Below are 24,063 nucleotides of genomic sequence, written 5' to 3'. Positions count from 1 at the left end.
AATACTGAGAGTGTGTATCAAGTGGGGATGTATTGAAAAACCCAACAAACGAAGTAAAGCGGACTATGAAAACATTCATACGGGTGGATTTGCCGATGGTTGGAGCCTTTTCCCCCCAAAAAAAAGTCATTGACAAAATTTTTTGTTTTTCTTTTTTTTTTTTTCCTATTTTTTTTTTCTCTTCTTTTTTTTCCCTTCTTATCACTTCTTTTAATAGTCTCATTCGATTGAGTTCTTGATGGATCAGCAATCAGGTACAAACCAAAGGCTATATATCATTTATAGTATTTAACTTATTCTCTCTGTAGCATCCACTTTTTTAGATATCAAGAACACTTCATCCTCAGCACCTACACCACAAAATACACCTATCAACGCAGCTCCAATCACTTCAAGTTATCGTCCTACTTTTAATAGCATATCTGAAAATATGGAAACTCAAGGTAAACAATAGATATTAAAAAAATAGAAAAGAAATTACTATTATAGAAAAAAGGATTGGGATTAATATTTTGTTATTATATTGAAGGTACTCTTCTCGGTCGTGCAACAGAACGTATTCAATCACTTCCTACAAGTGTACAACGTCGACTTCATGGTCTTAAGTATTTCCAAAGCAAACATGCCGAATTAGAAGGAAAATTCCAAGAAGAAGTGTTGGCTTTAGAAAAGAAATATTTGGCATTGTATCAACCTCTTTACAACAAACGATCCGAAGTGATTACCGGTAAATACGAACCTACAGAAGAAGAAGTAACTTTGGGTAAAAAGGTGGCAGATGAAGAATTGGAACAACAACAACAACAACGACAAGAAGGAGAAGAACAAACGACAAAGAAAGAAGGAGAAGATGACGAAGTGATTGTCTCTGGTATTCCTGAATTCTGGTTGACCACTCTCAAGAACCATCCTCAAATCGGTGAAACTATCTCTGATCAAGATGAAGCTGCTTTGAAGCATTTGGTCGATATCCGTATGCAATACATGGAAAAACCTGGATTCCAAATTGAATTTGAGTTCTCTGAAAATGATTTCTTCCAAAATACTATCTTGACCAAGGCCTACTATTATCAAGAACATGCTTATGGTGGTGATTTTGTTTATGATCATGCTCAAGGTTGTGAAATACAATGGAAGGAAGGAAAGGATTTGACTGTTACCGTTGAAACTAAGAAACAACGTCATAAAGGTAAATCCTCAAGATCCACTTTTTAGTTGTATACTGATTTTTTTTTTTTTTTTTTAGGTACCAACAAGACTCGTGTTGTGAAACGTACTGTACCTGCTGATAGTTTCTTCCACTTCTTTAGTCCTCCTGTTTTCCCTGATGAATCTGAAGAATTAGATGAAGAAGAAGCTGAAGGTTTGGATGCCAAGTTGGAAGCTGATTACGAAATGGGTGAAGAATTCAAGGATAAGATCATTCCTCATGCTGTGGATTACTTTACTGGAAAGGCTTTGGAATATGAAGATTTTGATGGTGATGATGACTTTGAAGTAAGTGTGTGTGATATGGAGATCTTGATGAATTATTTTTTTTCCTTTTACTTAATTTATTATTATTATTATTATTATTAATATTATTAGGATGACTTTTATGATGATGTATCTGAAGAAGATGAAGATGAAGATGAAGACGATGATGACGATGATGATGATGATACTGTAAGTATATATTAATACACATATGGAATTGATTTTCTAAACTCTACTTTATCTCTTCTCCTTTTCTTATAGCAACCTGCCAAGGGTGAAAATGCTCCTGAATGCAAACAATCTTAGATTTATAGCCAAAGCATTGATCTCTTATTCTTTCTTTTATTATCCTCTCACTTAGTTTATATAGTATAACTCTTTCTTTTTTATATTTTTAGTTTTTTTTTTTTTTCAGCATTTGAAATAAATAAAATAAAAGAAACATGTATATTTTTTGAAAGCCTCATGGATGAATTAAATCATGCAATTTGATTGGATCTGTTGGTCTCCGGGGACTGAATATTTATCTATATATAAAAAGCGCAGTGAGAACAGAAGGAAAAAAAAAAAAACAAATTTTTTTTACTTCAACTTTCTTTCTTTATTATTATTATTATTATTATTTATATTTCATGGGTTACCATCAAGTTATTTTAAAGTCATCATCTGATACTATTTGTCTTCCATTCGATAATTTGAATACTACAGTGGGAGATGTGAAGTCTCATTTATGTGGTAACAATGCGGATGGAATGGATGCACTAATTCTTTCCAGTCTTGGGGGCAAGATATTAGACGATAGTACAATTTTATTTACGACAAACGATACTGAATATTTGAATGTTTCTTTACGACTAAGAGGTGGAAAAGGCGGGTTTGGATCCATGTTGCGGGCTCAAGGTGGACGGATGAATGCACAAAAAACAACCAACTTTGAAGCTTGTCGTGATTTACAAGGTCGTCGTATCAAGGCTGTCAATGATGCCAAAAAGTAAGGAAAAATAAACTGGAAAAATAACTAAAAAAAAAAAAAAAACTATATTCATATGACTTATATACTTTATATATAGATTGGAAGAAGAACTAGCTGCCATACCGATTCGGGAAAAAGAAAAAAGAGAAAGATTGGAAAAGAAGATTGAAAAGGCACTCAAGGAACGGGAACCACAAAAATACTTGTTTGACGATCATGAATTTTTGGATAGTCGTGAACAAATGATTGATGGGGTCAAGAATGCTCTCAGCGGCGCACTGAAACGATCACATCCATCATCATCATCATCATCATCATCATCATCATCTTCATCTTCATCAGCATCAGCAAACAAACGACAGAAAATCCAATCATCTTCTAGTAAAAAAGTGGTGTCGGTATTTGATGATGATGACTCTGACGACGAAGAAAGTGACGAAGAAGAAACATCAACTCCCATGACATCTGACAGCAAGGGAAAGGCACCTGCTATCAATGCAAGAGCAATCAAGGCTTAGTTTATTTTATCCATTTGATAGTCATCTCCTTTTTTTTTTTTTTTTTTTTTTTTTTCTATTATCTGTGAATAAAGCAGTTTTACCTTTTTGAAACTTCAATTATGTATCCTTTGGATTGGGGTTTTTTTTGAATTGTGTTTGTATGAATATTTATGTAGATGATAATATATATTTCCGTACATCTCTATTGTAAATAATGATAAAATTCTTTTGTCGTTGATGCTCATTATGAGAAGACTACGTTAATATATGATATGAGGAGGACAATAGGAGGGTATAACAACAACTTTTATTTTCTAAGCTATAAACTAAAATAAACAATATCTAAAAACGGCCCTTGAAAGATTTTGAATCCGCACTTGGTACACGTTCATGTTGTTGTTCCAGGTATGTTTCATTGGATCGATAATGGGCTCCAGTACTTGCCGAGTTGATGATTGGTATGCCGACAGATGGTAGTATTGTGGAAGATGAAGACGTAGATGCTCGTGGTGTAGGTGAATCCATAGTGCCACCATACGATGGTCCTCGGGAGATCATGGTTGATGTGTTGACAGATGAGTAAGCTCCATTGTTAGACAGGGGAGGAGGGTATATACGACTGTTGAGTAAGGACTGTTTATAAGAAGAAGAGAGTGATGTTGCTGAGTCACCATTGATGATTGTCATTTCAGAGAGTTCTACATAATTATATATCTATTAGCATCTATTCATATCTTTTTTTTTTTTCATTACCTTTGAGGTGATCCTTGATACCAAAACTATAAGCAACATCAGCAGCAGTAAAATGATCATTATTTTCCAATTCTACATTGCAATTTTCAGACTAATAATTATAAAATGAGTTTTATATCATCTAATTTATATATTATATCAAATGTTATCTTACCATCAATAGTTCCATCACAGCAGGATGTCCCCAAGCACATGCATAATGGAAGGCAGAGTTTCCTTCATTATCCGTGTGATCAATATCCACCGAAATTGATAAGAGATTCTATAAATATATGAAAAAAAAAATCAATATATTTCTTTTTCTATTATTCTTTATGCTGTGCTTACTCTAACAAGATTAGCATTTCCCTTTTGAGCAGCTATTAGTAACGCACTACTTCCATCTTTGCTGATTGCATGTATACATTCCCGATATCTTGACACATACGCATAATAGATCTATAATGAAAATATTAACTTTTGACATTTATTGATTCTAAATAATTACCTCATCATGGTCGTGCATGATAGCAAGCATAAGCACTGTGATACCTTTGTGATCCTAATAATAGAATAATGAAGAAAATAAGTTGTTGTTCATTAAAGTAGTTTGTTGTTTATTCTATATATTTTTTACCATTGAGATGACCTCTTCTTCATGACCCATTTCAAGTAAAAGATGAACGATATCAAGGTGACCGTATTTCGCTGCATACATTAGAGTAGTACTAAAAAAAAAAAAAAAAGTAAAATGAATAACTGTTGTATTGAAAAAAAAAAAGATTCACTTACTATCCATTGTCCGGGTCAGGATTCTGTATATTGGGGACCATTTTGATGAGACGTTTGACTGCTGCAATATTTCCCTCTATTCATAAAAAAAAAAAGGTATGAGTAAACATAATGTTGAATAAATCATCTTTTTCGAAAATACAATAATATGATAACTATCTTTACCTATGGCAGCCTTTCGTAGTCGTAAGGATGGACTTTCCCTTACAATAGCTGCTCTTTGTAAATCAAAAAAGGAAGTTTTTGGAGCACTATTTTCATAATGAATCGTGGGCATATCAGAAAGAACAAGGAGAACCGCAGAGGAACAAAAAAAAAAAAAAATGAAGGCAATATGGGCCTACTTATTTTCACCCCATTTCGGTGGTTGAAAAGAAGAAATGGAAAAATGGTTAGTGTTATGATCAACTAAATATTATTTGTATACGTGCACTTACCAAAAAAAAAAAAAAAAAGACCCTCCGGCTCTGAGGCACGGTCGCCACGCATTAACCCATCCAGGATGTGCGCGACGCAAAAGGATAGTATAAGTATCATATGGTAAAAAAAAAAAAAATCCAAGGAGCAAGAAAGAAAGACAGAAGACGCAAGGACGGACAACCAAATGCACAACGAGGACACGAACAGCAAGGAAAACGGAGAAACAAGAATCACAAACAAAAATGGGAGTGTTCTGTTGCGTTAACCAGGCGAACGGAAAAAAGAAGATACCAACAAGGAAGTAGTCAAAAAGAAGCAAATGATTTTTTTTTTTTGATTTTTTGGTTTCTGAATTTTTTTTTTTTTTTTTTGATTGCTCTTTTTTTTCATGATATCTATTTTCTTATATTCTCTATTTGATTATGCGACAATTATATTTTTTTTCTTCTGTCATTTATTTTCTATCCTTATTATATATTTTTATTTCCTATTTTTGCGACATCTTATTCTTTGAATTCCGTCAATTATTATTGAATAAAGTGTAAAATCATCATCTTTATTATTAGGTTGTATGAGCAAAAACTTGATCCATTGTATAATAGTAAAGGGTAAAAAAAAAAAAAAAGTATAGAGAAGATAAATAAATTAAATGAAATAAATGTAAACTATCAATTAAAGAAATTTGTTTTCTAGAGTTTCTTTATCGGCATTGATCATCCATTCTATATCTTCAGCAGGAGTCAAAGTGACAGCCTCTACACCAGTACCACCAACAGATGTTTGATAACAATCGAATCCTTCCTTTTCTAGCAATTCCATCACTTTAGTGATTGTTTCTTGATCGACATCTAATTGGAGAAATTGGTCAATAAAAAAAAATTCATCACAACAAATATCAAAACTAATTTACCATCCCGAATAATAGTAACAGCACAGCCACCACCACCAGCACCTGTCAATTTTGTAATCAAACCATGCGAAGCAGTGATACGTCGGATTTTTTCTAGGCTTGGATGAGTCACACCAAGAGCATACAATAAACAATGATTCATGTCGACGAGTTCCTATATCATAATAGTCAATAAGAGTATCATAAACTATTTCATTTAGACTACTTACCTCCAATTCGGTCACAAGAGAAAGTGAATCCATAGTTCCGTTTTGATATTCCAAAAAAGCATCTTTGCACCGAATTGACACACCATCTATAGCGTCCATGATAGGATCAATCACATGAGGGTATTTTGCTTTTCTGTTTGCTGCAAATTCAACAAGAGCACTAGTTGAACGGGGTACCTTGGTATTTGTCAATAATAATCGTAAAGACTTGAATCCTTCCAAAGTTGAGAATCCTTTTCCTTTCAAGAATGTTTTGGCACCACCTTATATATATGAAAAAAAATATTATTAGTGATTTTCAAAAAAAAAAAAATGAAATACTTACCAAAAGCAGCGACAGCATTATCCACACCACTTGGATTACCATGGATCACTTGTTCAGCCTTGAATGCATATCGGTTGATAGTTTCAAGATATTGAATCTTGTCACTGGAAGAAGCAAAATCCACGGGAATATAACCGAAAGTAATCAAAAGAGCAGTTGCTAACACAACGGAGTAGCTAGCCGAACTTCCTAACCCTGCACCCACCGGTAAAAAGGATCGGCAACAAATCTTGAAGCCAGTTTTTTCTTGTAAAGGAGAAACTAGTGTCATCACCAAATAGAGGAAAGCCATCAATGCTTTTTCTTGGGCTGGGTTTGTATAATCACCGGCCAATTCTTGTAATCTTTTTTTCAATGTTGGTGTCATATCGTTGATGGGATGATGGTCTATATAAGGAAAAAAAAGAGGTAAATCAAATTATATACTTTTGACGCCACATTTTATTATTATTATTATTTTTTTATCCATCTCTTACCATCATTTTCAACTTGAGCAAGGTCCCATGGGAAGTCAGATAATGACCATTGACAAGATACTGCGACATCAGATAAGTCCAAAGAGAAAATACTATCTTGAGTTCTTTCAATATATAAATGAGTACGAAGACCTAAGGAAGCAGCCACAGCATGCTTTAAGAAAAAGAAAAGTGGAATAATGGTTATCATCTTGGTGAATTCATCATTATATTTTTTTTTCTTACTTTTTGATAGACCACAGCATGTTCACCAAAAAGAATGACTTTTCCAGGTGCTGTCACAAGAATATTATTAGAATGGGTCATAGTATATATATATATTTTATAAATTTGGTAAAAGAAAAAAAAAAAAAAGAAAAAGAAAAGAAGAAGTAAAAAGAAGAAGAAAGGAACGAACATGATCTTTGACATGCGGAATTTTAAACTGTGTATCTCAGGAAGCCACCCAAAATATAAAGTAAATTTTTTTAAGGAAAACAAGGTTTTCTCCTTTTTCTCTTTTCTTTCTCTCTACAAACATGTCTCAAGTTGTATGTGCCTTTAATAAATAAATATATATATATATAAAATACGTATTTATTTCTCATTTTATAATAATAGGAAAAGTCCCAAAAGGTTGGTGTTGAAGAACACGTTGAAGCCAAGTAAGTCAATGGTTTTACATTTAGTACCTTATTTTTTTTTTAAAGAAAAAAATGAAATATTAACCTTTATTTATCTTTTTTTTTTCTTCTTTGTCTTATTAGGATTCACCGTATCCGTATCACTTTGACTTCTCGCAATGTCAAGAACTTGGAAAAGGGTACGTGTTATATCTACTGGAAAGATTTTTTTTTTTTTTTGGGAGGGTGGCTTGATCTATCTGGGTTTCTAATATATAATTTTTTTTTTTTACTGCTATTCATCTAGTCAGCGCTGATCTCATCCAACGTGCCAAGGACAAGCAACTTAAGGTGAAGGGTCCTGTTCGTCTTCCTACCAAGGTGTTGCGTATTACCACCCGTAAGTCTCCTTGTGGTAACGGTTCTGAAACTTTTGACCGTTTCGAAATGCGCATCCACAAGCGTTTGATTGACTTGCACTCTCCCTCTGAAATTGTCAAGCAAATCACCTCTATCTCTATTGAACCTGGAGTTGAAGTTGAAGTTACCATTGCTTAGATTTTAATCTGAATAGTTTTATCTTGATGTTTTTTATTTTTACAAATATATATATTTATTCCATGAACAATAAAAAGTCTTCTTGATATATATTAAATGAGATTAAAATGATATGTATTTATTTCGGTATCACTGGTAGAGAATCTAACTATAATGTATATGGAAGAATCATTCAGTGCCTTCAAAGTCAATGGGTGTTACTTTGTTGGAAAAGGAGAGTGGATCAATCAATTTCAATTCATCCTTGATGGCATTTCTTGCTAAAGCGTCCAGTTCTTTAGTGATCATAGAGAAAATTTTCTAACATTTAAGAACGAAAGTATATATATATATATATATTAGTAAATCAAGGATGATTGAATCTTTCTTTTTTTCTTTACCTTGAATTTACTATCACTTTTGAGTGCCAGCTCAAAATAGGATTGCGTACATTGAGATCCTTCCATGTCCATCACAAACTTTTGATATATGTCTGTCAGTATATCGCAAAGCGTAAAAAAGATTTCAAAATAATCGAGTTCATAAGGCTACATATAATATTAAAAGATAAAGTGAATAATATTCCTTTTTTTTTTTTATCTTCCCTCTTCTTCTCCAAACTTACGACGTGTGGTATAATCAAATGAACATATTCTCCATTATTTTCTTGATAACTTGCATCATCCTTGATTTTGGTTTTCCTAAAGATGTTTTTCTATCCAAAATAATAATAATAAATAAAAACAATATAAACCTTTTTTTCTAAATAAAATAAAATAAAAATAAATACCATTTTCTGTCGTGATGTATCGTTTGTATGATGTTCAAATTCAGTGAGAAGCTGTGCCAGTGCTTTAACGAAATCGATCGGATTATTGATATCAAGTAGGTTACCAAGTGATACACCAAGTGTGTAAAAATTGCACGACCTATTTTTAAATATAAAAAATTGAATTACGTCCTAGATATCTTGAAATACATCCAGGAAAAACTCTTTACTTACCTTTTCATCATTTTAGAATTTGGATACATATCTTCAAGATCATCTTTTGTCAGTAATATAGTATTGAACCAGTGAGTATTGCCATGATGTGTTTGAGAGAGGTATTGGATGGTCGAGACTCGTTTCGATACAAGGTCAGAGATATATTCTAAAAGAGTAGGTTGTTGCTGTTGTTGTTGTTGTTGTTGTTGTTGCTGTTGTACCTGAGCTACAGGTTGTGGTTGGTAATAATTTGACATGACTGACACGTAAAAAAAAGAACAGATGATAACAATCTTACAGTTTATTCACTAAAATTGAGAGGAAATATTAGTGACCTTTGTGTGTGCAGTGAAGAATGATCTTACCTAGTGAACAGGGAGAGTAAATATCCAAACTTTTCAGGTTTGGAGAAGAGAAAAGACTAAACTAACACAAAACAAAAAAAAAAAAAAAAAACGGGGAGACCAAGCACCACGAATCATTCTTGTTGCTGTTGTTGTTGATTGCTACGATCGAATTGAAATACCGCAGGTCTTTCTTGTCCAATCATTTCCAATCTTGCCAAGTAGTAAATGTTTCTACAAGCGTTCACATCACGATTCCATGTTGTACGACAACTGGTACAGACTTGTACAGCATGGAGAGTGATGTTATTGTCTACTTGTTTTTGGTTGAGGGTCCGGGTAAAACATTTTGAGCATACTTTGGAGGTAAATGATTCATCAATTTCAATGTACAAAAGCTTGTAATCCTTCTGTGCTTTCTTGAATGCTTTTCTTGCCACAGTTACCATACCAGATGGACGACCACGCATCGTCGGATTGTTTCCTCTATGTCCAACAACTAAAACAGGAATCTTACTATCATCATAATCGAATTTTGCTTTTTGATATCTAGTTCGGCCTTCGTCTTGTTGCTGTGAAGGTTGCTGTGGAAGTTGTTGTGCAAGTTGTTGCTGTTGTGGAAGCTGTTGTGATTGTGCAAGCTGTTGTTGTCGTTCTTTTCGGCGTCGACGTCTTTCTCCAGGTTTTCCAGCGTATTTCAAACCACCATTAACCAAACTATTGACCAGTTCTTCCTTCATCTTTTGACCACCAACGTAAGCAAGAAATTTGTCACTGGTAAAGCGTCCATCATAGAAACGAAGTAATTGCGTCAGTCGTTCAGAAATATATGTAACACGTTTGATCCACTTGTCTGGTGATGCTGTCGCTGCCATGGGAATGCTGGATTCAATGTCTGTGATACTGTTGTCCTTCTTCAGCTGCTGTTGTCGTAGTCGTCGTTTTCGATGCCCAGTTCCTGTATAGTATTCAGCAGTGCTTTTTGATCTTTGTTGATTGCTTCCATCTATACCATTGGTGGCCACAAAGATATCGCGTAATCCTGGATCTAGTCCCCACAACATAAAATGCTTGTTAAATACACCCATTTCTTCCGTTTGCTTAAGATCAGTGAGTCCGATGTCAATGGAGGATTGAGTGCCACCACGATGTGTAAGAAGAATGTCTACTCCATGCCCATCAGTACGAATGCAGTTGTTGAAAAGAAATTGAATGTTATTTTGTTGCTCCTCGGCGTCATCGTTGTTCTGCGTATATTCATCTAAATTGTTGACATAGTCGTCAATACCAGCCTTGTTAAAATTGAAGATATCATAGAATAATCGAGCCGTTTCTTTAATTTGGGCGAATTTTGGAATATGTTTCTTGACGGTGTGATGATCAATATTGGAATGTAGAAGGATTGATTGAAGAGTCCTGCCGTCAATATTGATGTATTTTCGTAAAAAAGAGAAGGATGGTGTTATCTTATATAGTTGATGTATCTGGAGGGCGTCACCATCAGTTACATATATAAGAGAGTTGTGTAGCTGCTGTCTTCCACGTTCAGGGATTTCCAAAATGCTTTCTAATAAATTAGGGTGAAGAGTAGTGCTGAATGTGAGAGTTGGTAGTATACTATTGCTATTGTCATTCCCATTATTGATATTTGTATCAACGTATTCAAAGAGCTCGTTCTTGATTTTTGTCTTCAGTCGCCGCCGTAGATTTTTGTATCTTTGGATTTTGTTGAGTTCCTTGACTAACCATTTTCTACTGATAGTGCTTGCAACATTATGACTTGCAGTGGTGAGTACTGTTTCATTTTCTTCTTCCAAACGTCGTAAGATTCGATACCACACCTGAATGTAGTCGTTCACTTTTGATACCAGACTTTTCGAGTTTATTGGTGTAGGGCCAAAATCTTCTTCGTTTACAAGTCTGTTGATGATTGTTTCCATATAATCCGTCTTGATCATACTATATGGCCAATGGGGAGAGGTTGCTCCAGCGATAAGGTCGTACACATGCAGAGCTAATGATTTCACTTCTTTTTTTTCAAAAACCTATGATACGATCAAAAAAAAAAAAAAAAAAAGGTTGTGAATAACAAATGCATACACTTCCTCAATTTGTTTTCCTTACTTTTGCATCATCTTGGTCAATAGACTGTATTCGAGTTTCCAAATAAACAATACATATCTTTTCAAAATTTAATGATATGTGATTTGTAAAAACAGTGGCAGCAGTTTGGCATAATTCAGCAAGGGCCAGAGAGGAACTAGCGGCAGGTTTGTTTGTTGCAATGTGTTCGTTGGAACCATGAAAATTCTGAGAATATTTTTGAAACAGGTATTCTATGTCTTGCTTGGGGATGTTGGATGCAGTGTTCGTAATAGAGCGCGCTCCTCTAATCAGTTGGGTGCAGGAATACCAGAAATTTGCTGAGAACATCGTATGATGAGGGCCAGAAAGATCCAAAGGTTCAATGTCGACAACATCAGCGGGAAGAGGACTTTGTTCAGAAGTAGGCAAAGCTGGATGATTCATACCGACGTCCATATCAACAGAAGTAATGGAAACACGTTGGTCCAAAGAAGCACACAAAGCAGTAATCTCGTTGTTGACCGAAGCAGAATCAGTAGTAACATTTGAAGCCGAAATTTCAACTTGGCTTGGTAATATCGAACCCCCACAGATGATTTCCTTTGTTGTTGATAATGAGCTATTCGCCATGATATTTCCACCAGCAAAGATATTTCCACATGTTTGAATGAAACCAGAAGCATTGATATCTTTAGCAGCAACGGTATTACCAGATGTTTGAATGAAACCAGAAGCATTGATATTTCCACCAGCAACAAGATCTTCAGATACCATGATATCGCCGTGTACCAAGATATTTTGTTTTGCAATCACATTTTTTTGACCAATGAGATCACCCTTGACAATTATATTTGCGTTGGAAAGTAGATTGTTGTTTGCCACCACGCTTTCCCCAGAAAAAAAAGTATCCATCCAAGCAGAGTTATCAGTGCCAGTACTAGTTTCCGCATTACCAACGATAGGATCTTGAACAGAAGTATCACCAATAAGAACAACAGTAGAAGCAGCATTGACATCATCAGCGACAACGGGTAATTCATCGCTAGCTATACCAATTTCCAGTTCAGTTGTGGTTACATCAGGAACAAGATTATCAACACCGGGATCCAAGGCAGGAAGTGGTATATTCACATTATTGTCAGAAGCGGAAACAGCGGTTGGATGATCATGCTTGTATTCAAGTTGGCTAAGAATGTAATAGGTCACAAAATGCTGCGTTTTAATCATAACCTCTCTGCAATAATCCACAAGTTCATTCGTTGTTTCCAAAAACTTCGATTTCTCCTCGTCATCTAACTTGAGTAAAGTGCCAAGTGTCGCCTTCCGGACAGTAAAAGTAAAAGTGTCACCGAGAATGTCTCTTCTAATATCGTCCATTGTTGGTTGGTGAAAAGGGCAGACTTTGGAACGCGAATTTGCATGTGCTGGGACAGCATCAGGACCAGTGAAATTGTTCGCCTGTAGACATTTGTTGCATTTCATAGATTCAGGATTAGATTGTTTATTCTTCAATTCTGATTTGCCTTCTTTTCGCTGCCGTTTGTTGTGTTCCTTTTCTTTTTCAGTAAGTCGTCGCTTGCTTGTTCTAGGAGTGGAAGCTAAAAAAAAAAAAAAAGGAAAACAATAGTGTTAGCAGTTATATTCGAATATTATTGGCTCCTTTTGAAACCGAACCTTTTTTTCGCATGGGACAATGAGAGGAACGGGCATCAGCATGACCTCGACCACCACATTTTGAGCAGATCACTAACAAAAAAGGAAATAGAGACGTCAGCACCTCTTTCGTCTATGGATTGTCAAAGAAAAAAAAAAGAGAATCTACTTACATGTACTAGGACCAGCTACACCTTGTTGATGTTCTTCTTGTTCTTCTTCTTGCTCTTCTTCTTGTTCTTCTGTTTGTTCTTGTTCTTGATTGAGACGCGACAATTTATCATGGATTAACTTGAGGATCTTTTCTTTCTTGGTCAAATGTTCAAAAGGATCAGCCATTGCAGAATGTGAATAAAATTGGTGAAGAATAAAGACATAAATGAAGAATAAAAAAAATAAATGAAGAATAAAAAAAATAAATGAAGAATAAAAAAAAAAAAGCAAAGAAAAGAAGAAAGGGAAACAAAAAAAAATGTTACTTTTTTTTTGTGGAAAATAGAAACTTATGCACTTTTTACGAGAACGGAGATCAAAATCGAGATCAGATCGAAATTAGGAATCAATCTTTTTTTGTCTTTTTTTCATCCCAATCCCCAGCCTTGCCAAAATCCATCCCCATTCAAGTGTATATCTTTTTAATTTTTTCTGCTCAAATAGAATTATAAAGGAATTTCACTTTCTGATTTATTTTAAATATCTATCTACATCCATAGTAGGATACAAAATACCTATGAGTTTCCACCTGGTTTTTTTTCTTTTCAGTACTTCTAACCTTAAGCTCTCTTCGTCATTAGCTGCACTGCTAAAAGGTATTTAAACATATATTTTGGCTTTTTCGTTGCTTAACTTGTTCATACCGAGAAATTAGATCCATGATGTCTTTTATGCTGTAACATCACTTTGAGTGGGCGCGTACCTATTTATACTTTTGTAATTCATCCAAAAAAATCATCATCATCCCTTCAAATTTGGATTGAAGATACATGAAGATATTCTCTTTCACTTGTCTCAGCAACAATTTATACCTTACCTCCCAATTTATAGAGTAAATTAAAAAATAAAAGTCAATTCAGTCATCTCTCATCCAATAATGGTCATCATCCAACAAAATTACCGTCATTGGATTCCTCTCAAAAAAGTAGTCAAAATCATGTAGTCCCATTTTATCGATTATCTTACTACCTAATGTGTGCAATGAGAATGAAGGATTTCATCGATTTTTCGAAATATTGCCTGATGTACCCTCGACGATTTATTTTTACAGCCAAACTTTGGCTGAGGAGTTTGAAATTTTTGGCTGTAAAATCCAAAAATCCATCCCATTTTTTCATGCTGGATACAAGCTTGAAGAAACTTTGAATTTTCCTTTCTCGCTCAGAAATCATCATTCATTACATCAAATTTGACTCGAACATAAGCAAACCAATTTATGTCACTCTTACCTTATTGAATTTATAGATGATCATCGTATTTATAGAGTAAACTAAAAAAAAAAAAGAGATATATCACTATCGCCATCATCCGCCATCATCCGTACAATAGTAGTGATGATTGATATGTAGTGAGAACTATTTCCAAGTAAACAGAATAAAAAAGTAATATGATGATAAAAAAGGAAACGTAATCCAGAGAAGGAAATAGAATACTATCACGTTGATGACAATTAGATAAGATAAAAAAAAAAAGGATGAAGGTTTCTATATAAAGATAATCATATGGTACAGTTGTGGGATTTGTTTGCTTGTTTGTTTAATCCAGGACAATCAAGTCCTTCGCAACAGTTGTATGGTAGTGGCTGAGAGTGGTGTTTTTTTTTTTTTTTTTTGTTGATGATCACCCAATATATATATATGATGATGATCAATAATAGTAGTGTTAAGATCTTTTTTTTTTTTTTTGTATGTTAAGGATAATGATTTAATATGATTGGATCATTGTACCAAATCTGGATTGAACATACATGAAGATATTCTCTTTCAATTGTTTTAATAACAATTTATACCCTATCTCCCAATTCATAAAGTAAATTAAAAATGAAATGTCAATTCCGTTATCCCTCATCTAATAACAATGATTATCATCAAAAAAAAAAGCCACGTAAGTGTATTGTTGTGTATCATAAAAAGCAATATAATTTTTAATTCAAACAAAAAAGTAATCCATATACTAACTAGTAAAACTATCCATTCTACTGTATCTGTTATATCAGAACCCTTCGTCCTAACAACAAGTCGCCATTCCTAACGAATAGAATTTTGACATCCAGTTAGTTATTCGTTCACGTTACCAATAAAATAAATCTAGGTCAAGCAATTCATATAAAAAAGGGTATAAAATATTTTTGCTATTACCTGTATTAATTCCTACATCCAAAATGAAAGGGTTTCCCCATGTATTTTGTAAATCCCTTTTTCAAAACGCTCCAAATCCAATAAAATCTACCATGAAAAGATCGCACAAACAAAGAGGACACCTGATGTGGAAAAAAAAAGGTGGATGGAGAAAAGAAAAAGAAAGAAAAAAAAATGAAAAAAAGCAAAACGCATGTAAAGGGCGTGATTAATTTTTGAAGCCCGTCCACTGATAACAGTCTGACATGATTTTTCTTTTTTTGATTTTTCTTTTTCTCGCTCCAACCCCAACCTTGCAAATTGATTTTTTTTTCCTATAGTCGATAGATTTCAGGCAAAACCTTTATATTCAGTCATCATCCATCGCCCATCATCCATTACCCATCACCAATATATTACATATTTCGTAAAGAAAAAAAAAAGACTTCTTTATGCATCCTGGTAAGACTGTCCAAATTGACGTGCATGACTTTAAACAGCCACAATTTTATGATTATTTCAGATATCAAATAAGTTTTTATTTTAATGGAAGGTAAGAAGCGTAATATTTTTTTTTTATCATAATAGTTCAAGAGAAATAAGAATAGTAAATGGCAAAGCAATCATCCATCATCCATCACCAACTAGAATCAATAAAAGACTGGATCAAATATAACAACGTTTTATGTCAGACAAATTATTAAAGAAATAAAATAATAATAGTATAAAATATATATTATGTGCGTTTTTTTTTTTTTAAAAAAAGAAGGTATTTCGTGTCAGAGGAACTAATCTGTGAATGTTGTTTGAGATGCTTGTAGTCGTCTTTGGCTTTTAGAATTATTTTGGCGAGTTGTCCCAGTGATCTCGATACATGTTTAGGCGTTCGCGCTTAAATTGTAAGTGAATAAAAAGATATCATCTGGATAAATATTACTCATTTTTTTCTTTCTTCTTTTTTTTATATGCAAACTTGGTGAACTCAATTGGTGGATCTCCTTTTTTTTTTTTTTTTTACGATATCAATGGCCGATGTCAAATGTCAAGAGGGGATAACGCTCTGACTATACTATCTTTTTGATTATTGATACTGGTATTATAGACCCTCTGCAGCTTCTGATAAATATATTTATATATATATATATATGCGTGTTTCTACATGTGTAACCGTATGACAAGGTAGCAAGACAGCAATCTGAACGATTAGGCGATCCAATTAAAACAAGGAAATAGAATATGGACTAGAAAAGAAGACAGAAAGCTTATAACATTATGAAAAGTGCGAATAGATGGAAAAATGAATCCAAAAAAAAGCATGGTACAGAATCAAGATTAACAACAAGATCAAGTCCAAGGACAATAAACCGTGGATGATCAATTGAAGAGTAAGCACGATAGGATATTCAATATGCTATTATGTATCATTCTACTTACTCATGCATATTATTTTCTTTGGTAGTAATCACAGTACGACGATGATTCTATTGTTATATGATTGTATACTATTCATTTTTGGTAAAAAGGTATTGATGGATGCTTTCGACAGACGTAATAGGGAGACATGGGAATCAGTTATAGATTTAGCTATTATTGTTAGTATATCGACTGTTACTCATTCTGAAATAAAGTTGATTTATATATATATAAATATATTGGTTTAGGGAAGCATAGAGGCAGAAAGATGGATGATTGGTGGCGCGTTGATATAATGCTGCATTGATGATGATGGGAACTGATTTAAGGAGTTTATAAGATTGTCAGCAGACACAAAGAATGAAGTTACATTTGGATATGTTGGATCTCACCAAAACTTTTATGGTAGGTGAAATCAACTGATGACCGGTAAATACGTTACATCTACTCCATATGCTTTTTTTTTTTCTCGTACTAAACTTTTTTTTTTTTTTGTTAGTGTTATTGTTGATCCGATTTGTTCTTATGACGTTTGACATCATCACTCAACAAAGATCATCGCCAGTATATAAGAGAGTGATATTATTTTTTGATCTTCATTTTTTCCAATTCTTTTCTTTTCTCAAAGACGTAACATAAAAAAAAAAAAATGAATCCAGAAGAACGCCAAAGTGTGGAAGGTAAATGTCTCTTTTTTTTTTTTTTTTTTTTTTTTTTTTTTACTTGAATAGTTTGATTGATCAATCATATCCACTAATCGTATGATGTTTTAGGAACCTCGCTCACTGATCAGCAAGTTCATTCTATTCCAAATGCCAAGAAGAACAAATCCAGATTAAGTCGCATTTTCGTTGGATTGAAGGAGTTTATTGACAAAGGAAAAACGGATGCTGTCAAAGCTGAACCTCCTCCAATTACAAAATTCGAATCTCATTAAATCATCCGTTTCAAATCTTACCATCAATGCAAAAATGAGATCCCTTGTCAATATTTACCTCCCGCTATATATTATAATAGCTTAATAAAAAACTTTTTTTTTCTCTGTTTTCTCTTCTTTCTATATATTGTCTTTATTATGATTTTGAAAAAAGGCTTATTGTTGTTATTATCTATGGCTGCTGTAAAAGCACAAGTCATTGATGATTGTGCTCCTCGCAATGGTTCATCTACCAATACGACTCATAATTCAGATGCTACTACTATGTGTCCGGTTTTAGACCCTCCATCCGATCAAACGAATTCTACCAATTCTACTAATGAACCTACCTTATTGTCGATCTTGAATTCTACAAACAGTCCAGTCCCTCACTTCATGACACTGTTGAACTCATCATCGGAATTCCAACCTGTGATTGATCTTTTGTCTAGCCCTGGAAATCATACTTTGTTCATTCCATGTGATGAAGCTCTTGCAGTATTGCATCCATCATTCAATCAGACTGGAAATAACACTCAAGGTGGTAATCAGACATCCTCAATGAACAATACTCATGTTACACATAAAATGGTAGTTAATCCTTTGTTCGCCAACTTGCTCTCATCATTTAATTTACAAAAGGATGAATCAAATGCCGCCTCGAATAAAACTAAAAATAATGCAACATCATCATCAGTGATCAGTCAAGGCGTAGGAAACTTTTCACTAGTGGATGTGATAAAGTATCACATATTGAATGGTTCTTGGCCTACCGATGCTATATCGAATGGAACGCATATCAATGATACATTAATGTCCAATCACACTGCCTATCCTCTTGCAACCTATGTACCAGTAGTCATCATCAATAATAACACCAATGGTAATGCCAGTTATGGTGGTACACCTAATACTACTGTTACTGCCACAAATACTACGATTGGGAACAATGCAACAAATAGTAATATTACAATTGGAAATGGAATTGGATATGCTTCTTTTATTGTGGCTGATATAATGGCTAACAATGGTATCATCCATATTATTGACAAAGGTAAAAAAAAAAAAAAAAAAAAAAAAAAATTTCATGGGTCAAATTCCCGTCTATAAATAGGATCACCGCCAATCAATTTTTATTTTTCTAACTTTCTTTCCCATTATTTTTTTTTTTCTTAATAGTTTTGGTTCCCCCTGTCTCTACTGTGAATACTATTCATCAACTTAATGAATCCAAAGTTGATGCTCTCTTGAACAAGTCTTCCAACTTGACTAACATATTGAATTCAGTCAACAATGTAAGTGAACTTCTTTATCTTTCTAGTGAAGAATATTCACCTTTTTCTCCTTTTTTTAGGTCACTATTTTCCTTCCTTCGGATGCTGCTTTGAATGCCATGTCAAAGAACAAGACTCATGAGAATGAATCTATGGAGGAAAATCCTAGTACTACCAACTTGGAAAACTTGGCAAAATCATATATTGTGAACGGAACATATACAACTACTAAGGTTAATTCAACTATGAATGTGACAACTCTAGGTGGTGACACCATTGAACTTCAACCTACTGGTAACCTCACGGCTTTCAAAGGTAATAATAATAAAAAAAAAGAGTATAAAAGTATATGAGAAATAATCTAACAAATATCATTCTTTCTTTTTTTTTCGATGTAGTTGACAATGCTACCATTACTAGATCCAATATTCTTACAAATAGTGGTGTCATTCATATTATCGATCAAGGTAATACAATAGAAACAAAATATAATCTAACAGTACATAATCAAACTCACGTATTCTTTTTTTTTTTATCATCATCGCCAAATTATATTAGTATTGCCACAAAATGCCACCTCTTCACCTTCGCCCTCTTCACCATCGTCTACTGGAGGTACAAAACCAACAAATCAAACATCTGGCAGTGTTTCCTTGACCTGGCGATCATCATCCGTGATGACCATCTTCTTGATTTATTTGACTCACTTGTGTATCTAGTAGTTTAGTATAGTTTTATAGCCTAGTTGTGATTAGTTCTATTCGATCAACAAAAAAAAAAATAATGTGGTCAGATTAATAAAAAATCATGTTAGGAACTATATATAAGAAGAATGATTATGTTAAAAGAAATGATATATCGTGCATCAAGTGTGCCCCAGGAACGGAGATTAAATCGTATATTTTTTTTTGCCCACTCTGTCCCCGTTGCCCTCACCTTTTGTGTCTATTTTTTTCTTTTTTTTTTTTTTTTTTTTTTTGGTTCTCCCTTCTTTCTTTTTTTTTTTCTTCTTTTTCTTGGTCTTCCTTTCTTTAGTTTTGACCGAAGAAGGGGAAGCAAACAATAAAATAACAAGCACCATTACAAAGAATACTCTTTTCATTATTGCTTGTAAATTGTATCTTCCCTCTATCCTTTTTCTTTAATTTTCTTCTTTTACATCTCTCTTTCCACACTACAACAGTTAACAACAAAGACAACAACGGCAGCAACGGACTACAACGGGTAACAGCGGCAATAGTATGAATTACGACAATATCATGAAGAAGGACTTATTGAGAACCAAATGTGACGATGTTCTTGGTTCTATGCAGTCTAGAGTACCTTTTGCTTTCAAAGGGTATCCTTCCTATGCAACTTTCCAACCACCTCCAATTTCTTCTGATATGGACGGCTCTAGTGGTGATACTCCTACTTTTGACAAACGAAACTGGGTTCCCGTTCCTTCTTCCAATAAACTGGATCGTCAAGCTCTCAAGACAAAACATCACTTTGTTGCTGATCCTGAATGGTTACCTCCTGTGCAAACTCCTCAACATCGTGTACCTCGTCCTCGTAGTCGTGGTGTCAAGTTACGGTCAGTAGAAGCCATTGTCAATGATAAGTAAGTAAAATAATAACAATAATAATAAAGTGACAAAAGATTTCCACTAATGACTTTCTTTCTTTTTTTTTTTTATGTTTGTAGTCAACGTCAAAGGGCTTTATCAAGTGAAGAACGTACTGCTTATATGACAGCCAGGACACCACCTCAGCAACAACCACCTGCACAACGACCACCGCCTCCACCTCCAAAATCTAAAATGCTTGATATTCTCAATGAAATCAAGGCTGTCAGTCGCCCTTCTTCATCGAGTTCTCCTTCTTCTGTCAAATCCTCTCTTACTCCAACAGCAACAGCTTCTCAAAATGGAACCAAGAAAACTCCTCAACCATCCACACCAAATAAAAAGATGGAATCTCATCAGGTTTTCAAGAAACCAGGTCATCCTTCCACTGCAACACCTCCACCTCCAACTGCTGTTGCTTCTAATGTTGTTACTGCTTCATCCACTCCTCGTTCTACTTCTCGCCAATCTGCAGGAGAAAAACAATTATCTACGAAATCAGCAAAATCCAAATCAAATGATACGACTTTGGTGAGTTAGAAAATATACAAACAGAACAATTCTTTTCTAGTTTTTTTACTCACCTTTTTTTTTTTTTTATTTCTTCCTCCTTGTTCAGGATCTCTTTCTTACCAAACAGTATCTACTTAATGATATGGAGGATCCTGCTGCTACTCGACACATTGAAGATCTTGCCAGGTATTTTTATATTTATCCTATACCTTTGTTACTTGGTGTATTTATTTTCTGGTTTACTTAGGTTGAATGTGATCAAGAAACGTCCCATCTTACGAGTCCGTATTCTTCTGAAAAAATCCGATCCGTCAAATGATATCAAGTCCAAAGATAATAGCAAGGTAATTGCGTATATTGATGCATTCTTTTTTTTTTTTTTTTTTTTTTTTTTTTTTTTTTTTTAGTTCCTTCATATTTATTTTATATTTCTTTGTACTTTAGAAGTCCAAAAATGATACCCAACCTACTCAAATAACTCAAAATGATACGGCAACGTTTAATTTACCAACTGGTACGATTCCAACTGAATTTATTCGATCCATTAAAATACGGAAAAAGGTGAAATCTGACCAAGTGACTCCAGTAACAACAACAATGCCTAAATCTACCAAGTCTCATATCATCGAATTAGAAGAAGGGGAAACAATTAGTCCATCACCATCTCCAAGGCGGCCATCAAGTACATCACCTGAACGTGCTACTGCGAAATTGGCGAACAAAAGACAACGTGAAGACCGTGACCATACGACGACGACAACAACAACAACCGATAGCCAGTCCAGACGAAGTAAAATATCAAGGAAAGAAACATCATCATCTTTATCTTCAAAACACAACAGCAACGAGGATGATCGACAGCACGATTCTAACATTGGATCAAGATCAACAACAAGAAAGGATAAACATCATAGTAATGATGACGATCGACGTTCTTCTTCATCTAGTAGCAAGCGACAAGAACGTAGCGGGGACGATTCCAGTGATAAACGTCGATCTAGACGGGAAAGTAGCAGTAAATATTCTCGAGATGATGAATACACCAGCAGCAGCAGCAGCAAATATCGATCATCACAACGATCATCTTCTTCGCGTCGTCATAGGTCATCTCGGTCAAGGTCTAGATCTCGGTCTCCTCTTCGACGGTCTTCATCTTCTTCTTCCAATACTCAATCATCATCATCATTGGAAAGATCAAGGCGGCACACTTCCAATACAACTACTACCTCATCAACAACATCAACAAAAGAATCACATAGATCTTCAAAAGAAAAACCAACATCTTCCCATACGAGCGATTCTACATCAGCATTGAAGGAAATGCCTATGAAAAACACAATAGCATCAATACCATCATCAACTTCGTCATCATCATCATCACCTGCGATGATCACCAAAGATCTGACAAAAGGAAACAGTTATAATGCCACTACGCCCATCGTTTCACCAGCAGCAGTGACAACAGTGAAGCAAATGACACCAAAAACAGCCATTGTGGAAAATCAAAAGCAATATCATCCAGCAACTGCAGAAAATGCCGAAACACCTGATCAATATAGGATATTCTCTATGATGTAAGTTTCCAAGAGTTAAAATCTATCTTTACCATGAATGAATTCCAAATTGACTTTTTTTTTTTTAAAACACTTAGGTTCCAAAAGTTAGCACTGGCTTATAAACGACGGGGTGATCATGCAAAGACGGAAATTGCCGGCGTATTAGATCATATGCAAGCGTTTTTAAATTATGTGATGGGATTCCATTATCAAGACAAACTTAGTAATGATCTTGGACAAAAGAGTTGGGATACACTTCACCCGTTCATTGATGTGGTACTCAAGAAACTTCGCGCTCGAAAGGACAAAGTCAAACAGGATGCGGAATTATATGGACTCTGTCTACGTATGAAGGCATTGGTTCTGTTTTATACATTCAGTCGACGTGAAATGAATGCACGGATCAAGGTCACACGATTAGGTGAAAAATCAACGGATATGGATGATACACGACGGATGGAATACAGTAAATCGGTGGATAAGGTACTGCAGGATCATGAAATGGCATATGCGGCATTACGTGAATCGGACAAGTATATAGCATTTGATCATATTCAAAGTCAATTCCCGGTGTCTTATCAAAATGTATGTGTACTTGGTCAATTGGGTCCTGGGATTGTTCTTGGTGGTGAAGCTGGCACTTCGGTGGGTCCCATGTTTCCCTTGGTACCCTATGCTCGTCTTCATCATGCTGCTATCATGGCCAAATGTATGTTACAAGAATATGTGGAGAAAGAACAACTGGATTATCATACTATCACCGAAACAGAAGATTATATGTAGTAGTAGTAGTTTTTTTTTTTTTTTTTTTATTTTTATTATTATTATTTTTATATATCTATTTGTTTTATTTTATTTGTGATCCCCCCTTTTTTTCTCTATATACTACTATATCGTTTTGACAATTTTTTTTTTACTACAAATTATTTTGATTGGTTTACTTCACATTGACCTTTACATTTCAGTGTTTTTTTAAAAAAAAAGAAAAAAGAAACTATATTAATAAAACGGATAAAAAATGAAATACATTGGATGGATAGTTTTGATTGATATTTTGTTGTGTATTGTGTTTTGGGTATAGAATAACGAAGAATAAGGAAGAAGAAGATAATTCTATGATGACTCGTGAGTGATCCCCTTCAACTACATTTGAGAGAAGAACAGTTGATTTGATATGTCTTAGGGTGATCATCCGTTTAGTCTTTATTTATTTGGATAGTAATAATAATAAAGAATGGTTGATTTTTTTTACATTAATCTACATTTACAAAAGGGATAAAGAAAAAGACAAAGAAATAAAAAAGGTCGAGGACGGTATTTATAGAAAAGAGTAAATTTTTTGCTGAGGATGCTAAGAATAAAATGGGGTGGTGAAGTCTTTTTCTTTTTTTTTTTTTTTTTTTTTTTTTTTTTTTAATCAGTGATCGGATGATAA

General features: G+C 34.2%; 9 protein-coding genes across 9 annotated transcripts; 5 read left to right on the top strand and 4 right to left on the bottom strand.

The window, feature by feature from the left end:
- Positions 1-155: 155 nt before the first annotated feature.
- BX664DRAFT_322174 (nucleosome assembly protein-domain-containing protein) lies at positions 156-1,942 on the top strand. The gene is made up of 6 exons (XM_051543441.1): positions 156-254; positions 309-443; positions 530-1,189; positions 1,247-1,497; positions 1,588-1,665; positions 1,738-1,942. The coding sequence occupies exons 1-6, from the start codon at positions 239-241 to the stop codon at positions 1,780-1,782; spliced, it is 1,185 nt and encodes a 394-aa protein (XP_051405385.1). The 5' UTR covers positions 156-238; the 3' UTR covers positions 1,783-1,942.
- A 119-nt stretch (positions 1,943-2,061) lies between these two features.
- BX664DRAFT_322173 (telomere stability and silencing-domain-containing protein) lies at positions 2,062-2,994 on the top strand. Its single transcript, XM_051543440.1, has 2 exons — positions 2,062-2,467; positions 2,547-2,994. Exons 1-2 carry the CDS (start codon positions 2,109-2,111, stop codon positions 2,965-2,967), a joined length of 780 nt encoding a protein of 259 aa, XP_051405384.1. The 5' UTR covers positions 2,062-2,108; the 3' UTR covers positions 2,968-2,994.
- A 20-nt stretch (positions 2,995-3,014) lies between these two features.
- Positions 3,015-4,862, bottom strand: BX664DRAFT_322169 (ankyrin repeat-containing domain protein). The gene is made up of 8 exons (XM_051543439.1): positions 4,639-4,862; positions 4,474-4,549; positions 4,319-4,409; positions 4,190-4,243; positions 4,030-4,140; positions 3,857-3,964; positions 3,703-3,793; positions 3,015-3,647 (listed from the first exon to the last, which is right to left on the bottom strand). The coding sequence occupies exons 1-8, from the start codon at positions 4,748-4,750 to the stop codon at positions 3,292-3,294; spliced, it is 999 nt and encodes a 332-aa protein (XP_051405383.1). The 5' UTR covers positions 4,751-4,862; the 3' UTR covers positions 3,015-3,291.
- Positions 4,863-5,459: 597 nt separating this feature from the next.
- On the bottom strand, positions 5,460-7,451 carry BX664DRAFT_322164 (GHMP kinase). Its single transcript, XM_051543438.1, has 7 exons — positions 7,415-7,451; positions 7,252-7,344; positions 6,814-7,147; positions 6,338-6,724; positions 6,013-6,275; positions 5,804-5,957; positions 5,460-5,741 (listed from the first exon to the last, which is right to left on the bottom strand). Exons 3-7 carry the CDS (start codon positions 7,001-7,003, stop codon positions 5,566-5,568), a joined length of 1,170 nt encoding a protein of 389 aa, XP_051405382.1. The 5' UTR covers positions 7,004-7,147; positions 7,252-7,344; positions 7,415-7,451; the 3' UTR covers positions 5,460-5,565.
- BX664DRAFT_355193 (40S ribosomal protein S20) lies at positions 7,253-8,067 on the top strand. Its single transcript, XM_051547796.1, has 4 exons — positions 7,253-7,343; positions 7,414-7,457; positions 7,560-7,615; positions 7,723-8,067. Exons 1-4 carry the CDS (start codon positions 7,332-7,334, stop codon positions 7,971-7,973), a joined length of 363 nt encoding a protein of 120 aa, XP_051405381.1. The 5' UTR covers positions 7,253-7,331; the 3' UTR covers positions 7,974-8,067.
- On the bottom strand, positions 8,045-9,399 carry BX664DRAFT_322159 (uncharacterized protein). Its single transcript, XM_051543437.1, has 6 exons — positions 9,303-9,399; positions 8,956-9,245; positions 8,743-8,881; positions 8,578-8,667; positions 8,354-8,500; positions 8,045-8,273 (listed from the first exon to the last, which is right to left on the bottom strand). Exons 2-6 carry the CDS (start codon positions 9,192-9,194, stop codon positions 8,142-8,144), a joined length of 747 nt encoding a protein of 248 aa, XP_051405380.1. The 5' UTR covers positions 9,195-9,245; positions 9,303-9,399; the 3' UTR covers positions 8,045-8,141.
- A 538-nt stretch (positions 9,400-9,937) lies between these two features.
- On the bottom strand, positions 9,938-10,522 carry BX664DRAFT_248954 (uncharacterized protein; the record flags this gene model as incomplete). The annotated part of the gene is made up of 1 exon (XM_051540270.1): positions 9,938-10,522. A coding segment is annotated over one exon (585 nt), but the record flags the coding sequence as incomplete, so codon positions are not given.
- A 7,303-nt stretch (positions 10,523-17,825) lies between these two features.
- On the top strand, positions 17,826-19,780 carry BX664DRAFT_355189 (uncharacterized protein). Its single transcript, XM_051547795.1, has 5 exons — positions 17,826-18,732; positions 18,858-18,973; positions 19,033-19,267; positions 19,351-19,419; positions 19,511-19,780. Exons 1-5 carry the CDS (start codon positions 17,838-17,840, stop codon positions 19,669-19,671), a joined length of 1,476 nt encoding a protein of 491 aa, XP_051405378.1. The 5' UTR covers positions 17,826-17,837; the 3' UTR covers positions 19,672-19,780.
- Positions 19,781-19,916: 136 nt separating this feature from the next.
- Positions 19,917-23,443, top strand: BX664DRAFT_322145 (uncharacterized protein). The gene is made up of 6 exons (XM_051543436.1): positions 19,917-20,555; positions 20,640-21,090; positions 21,179-21,258; positions 21,320-21,416; positions 21,517-22,646; positions 22,724-23,443. Exons 1-6 carry the CDS (start codon positions 20,194-20,196, stop codon positions 23,409-23,411), a joined length of 2,808 nt encoding a protein of 935 aa, XP_051405377.1. The 5' UTR covers positions 19,917-20,193; the 3' UTR covers positions 23,412-23,443.
- Positions 23,444-24,063: the final 620 nt, after the last annotated feature.

The sequence above is a fragment of the Halteromyces radiatus genome (genome assembly GCF_025201355.1).
Source record: "Halteromyces radiatus strain CBS 162.75 chromosome Unknown BX664scaffold_1, whole genome shotgun sequence".
In the NCBI taxonomy this organism is placed as follows: Eukaryota; Fungi; Mucoromycota; class Mucoromycetes; order Mucorales; family Cunninghamellaceae; genus Halteromyces; species Halteromyces radiatus.
This window is presented reverse-complemented; position numbering and strand designations above follow the sequence as displayed.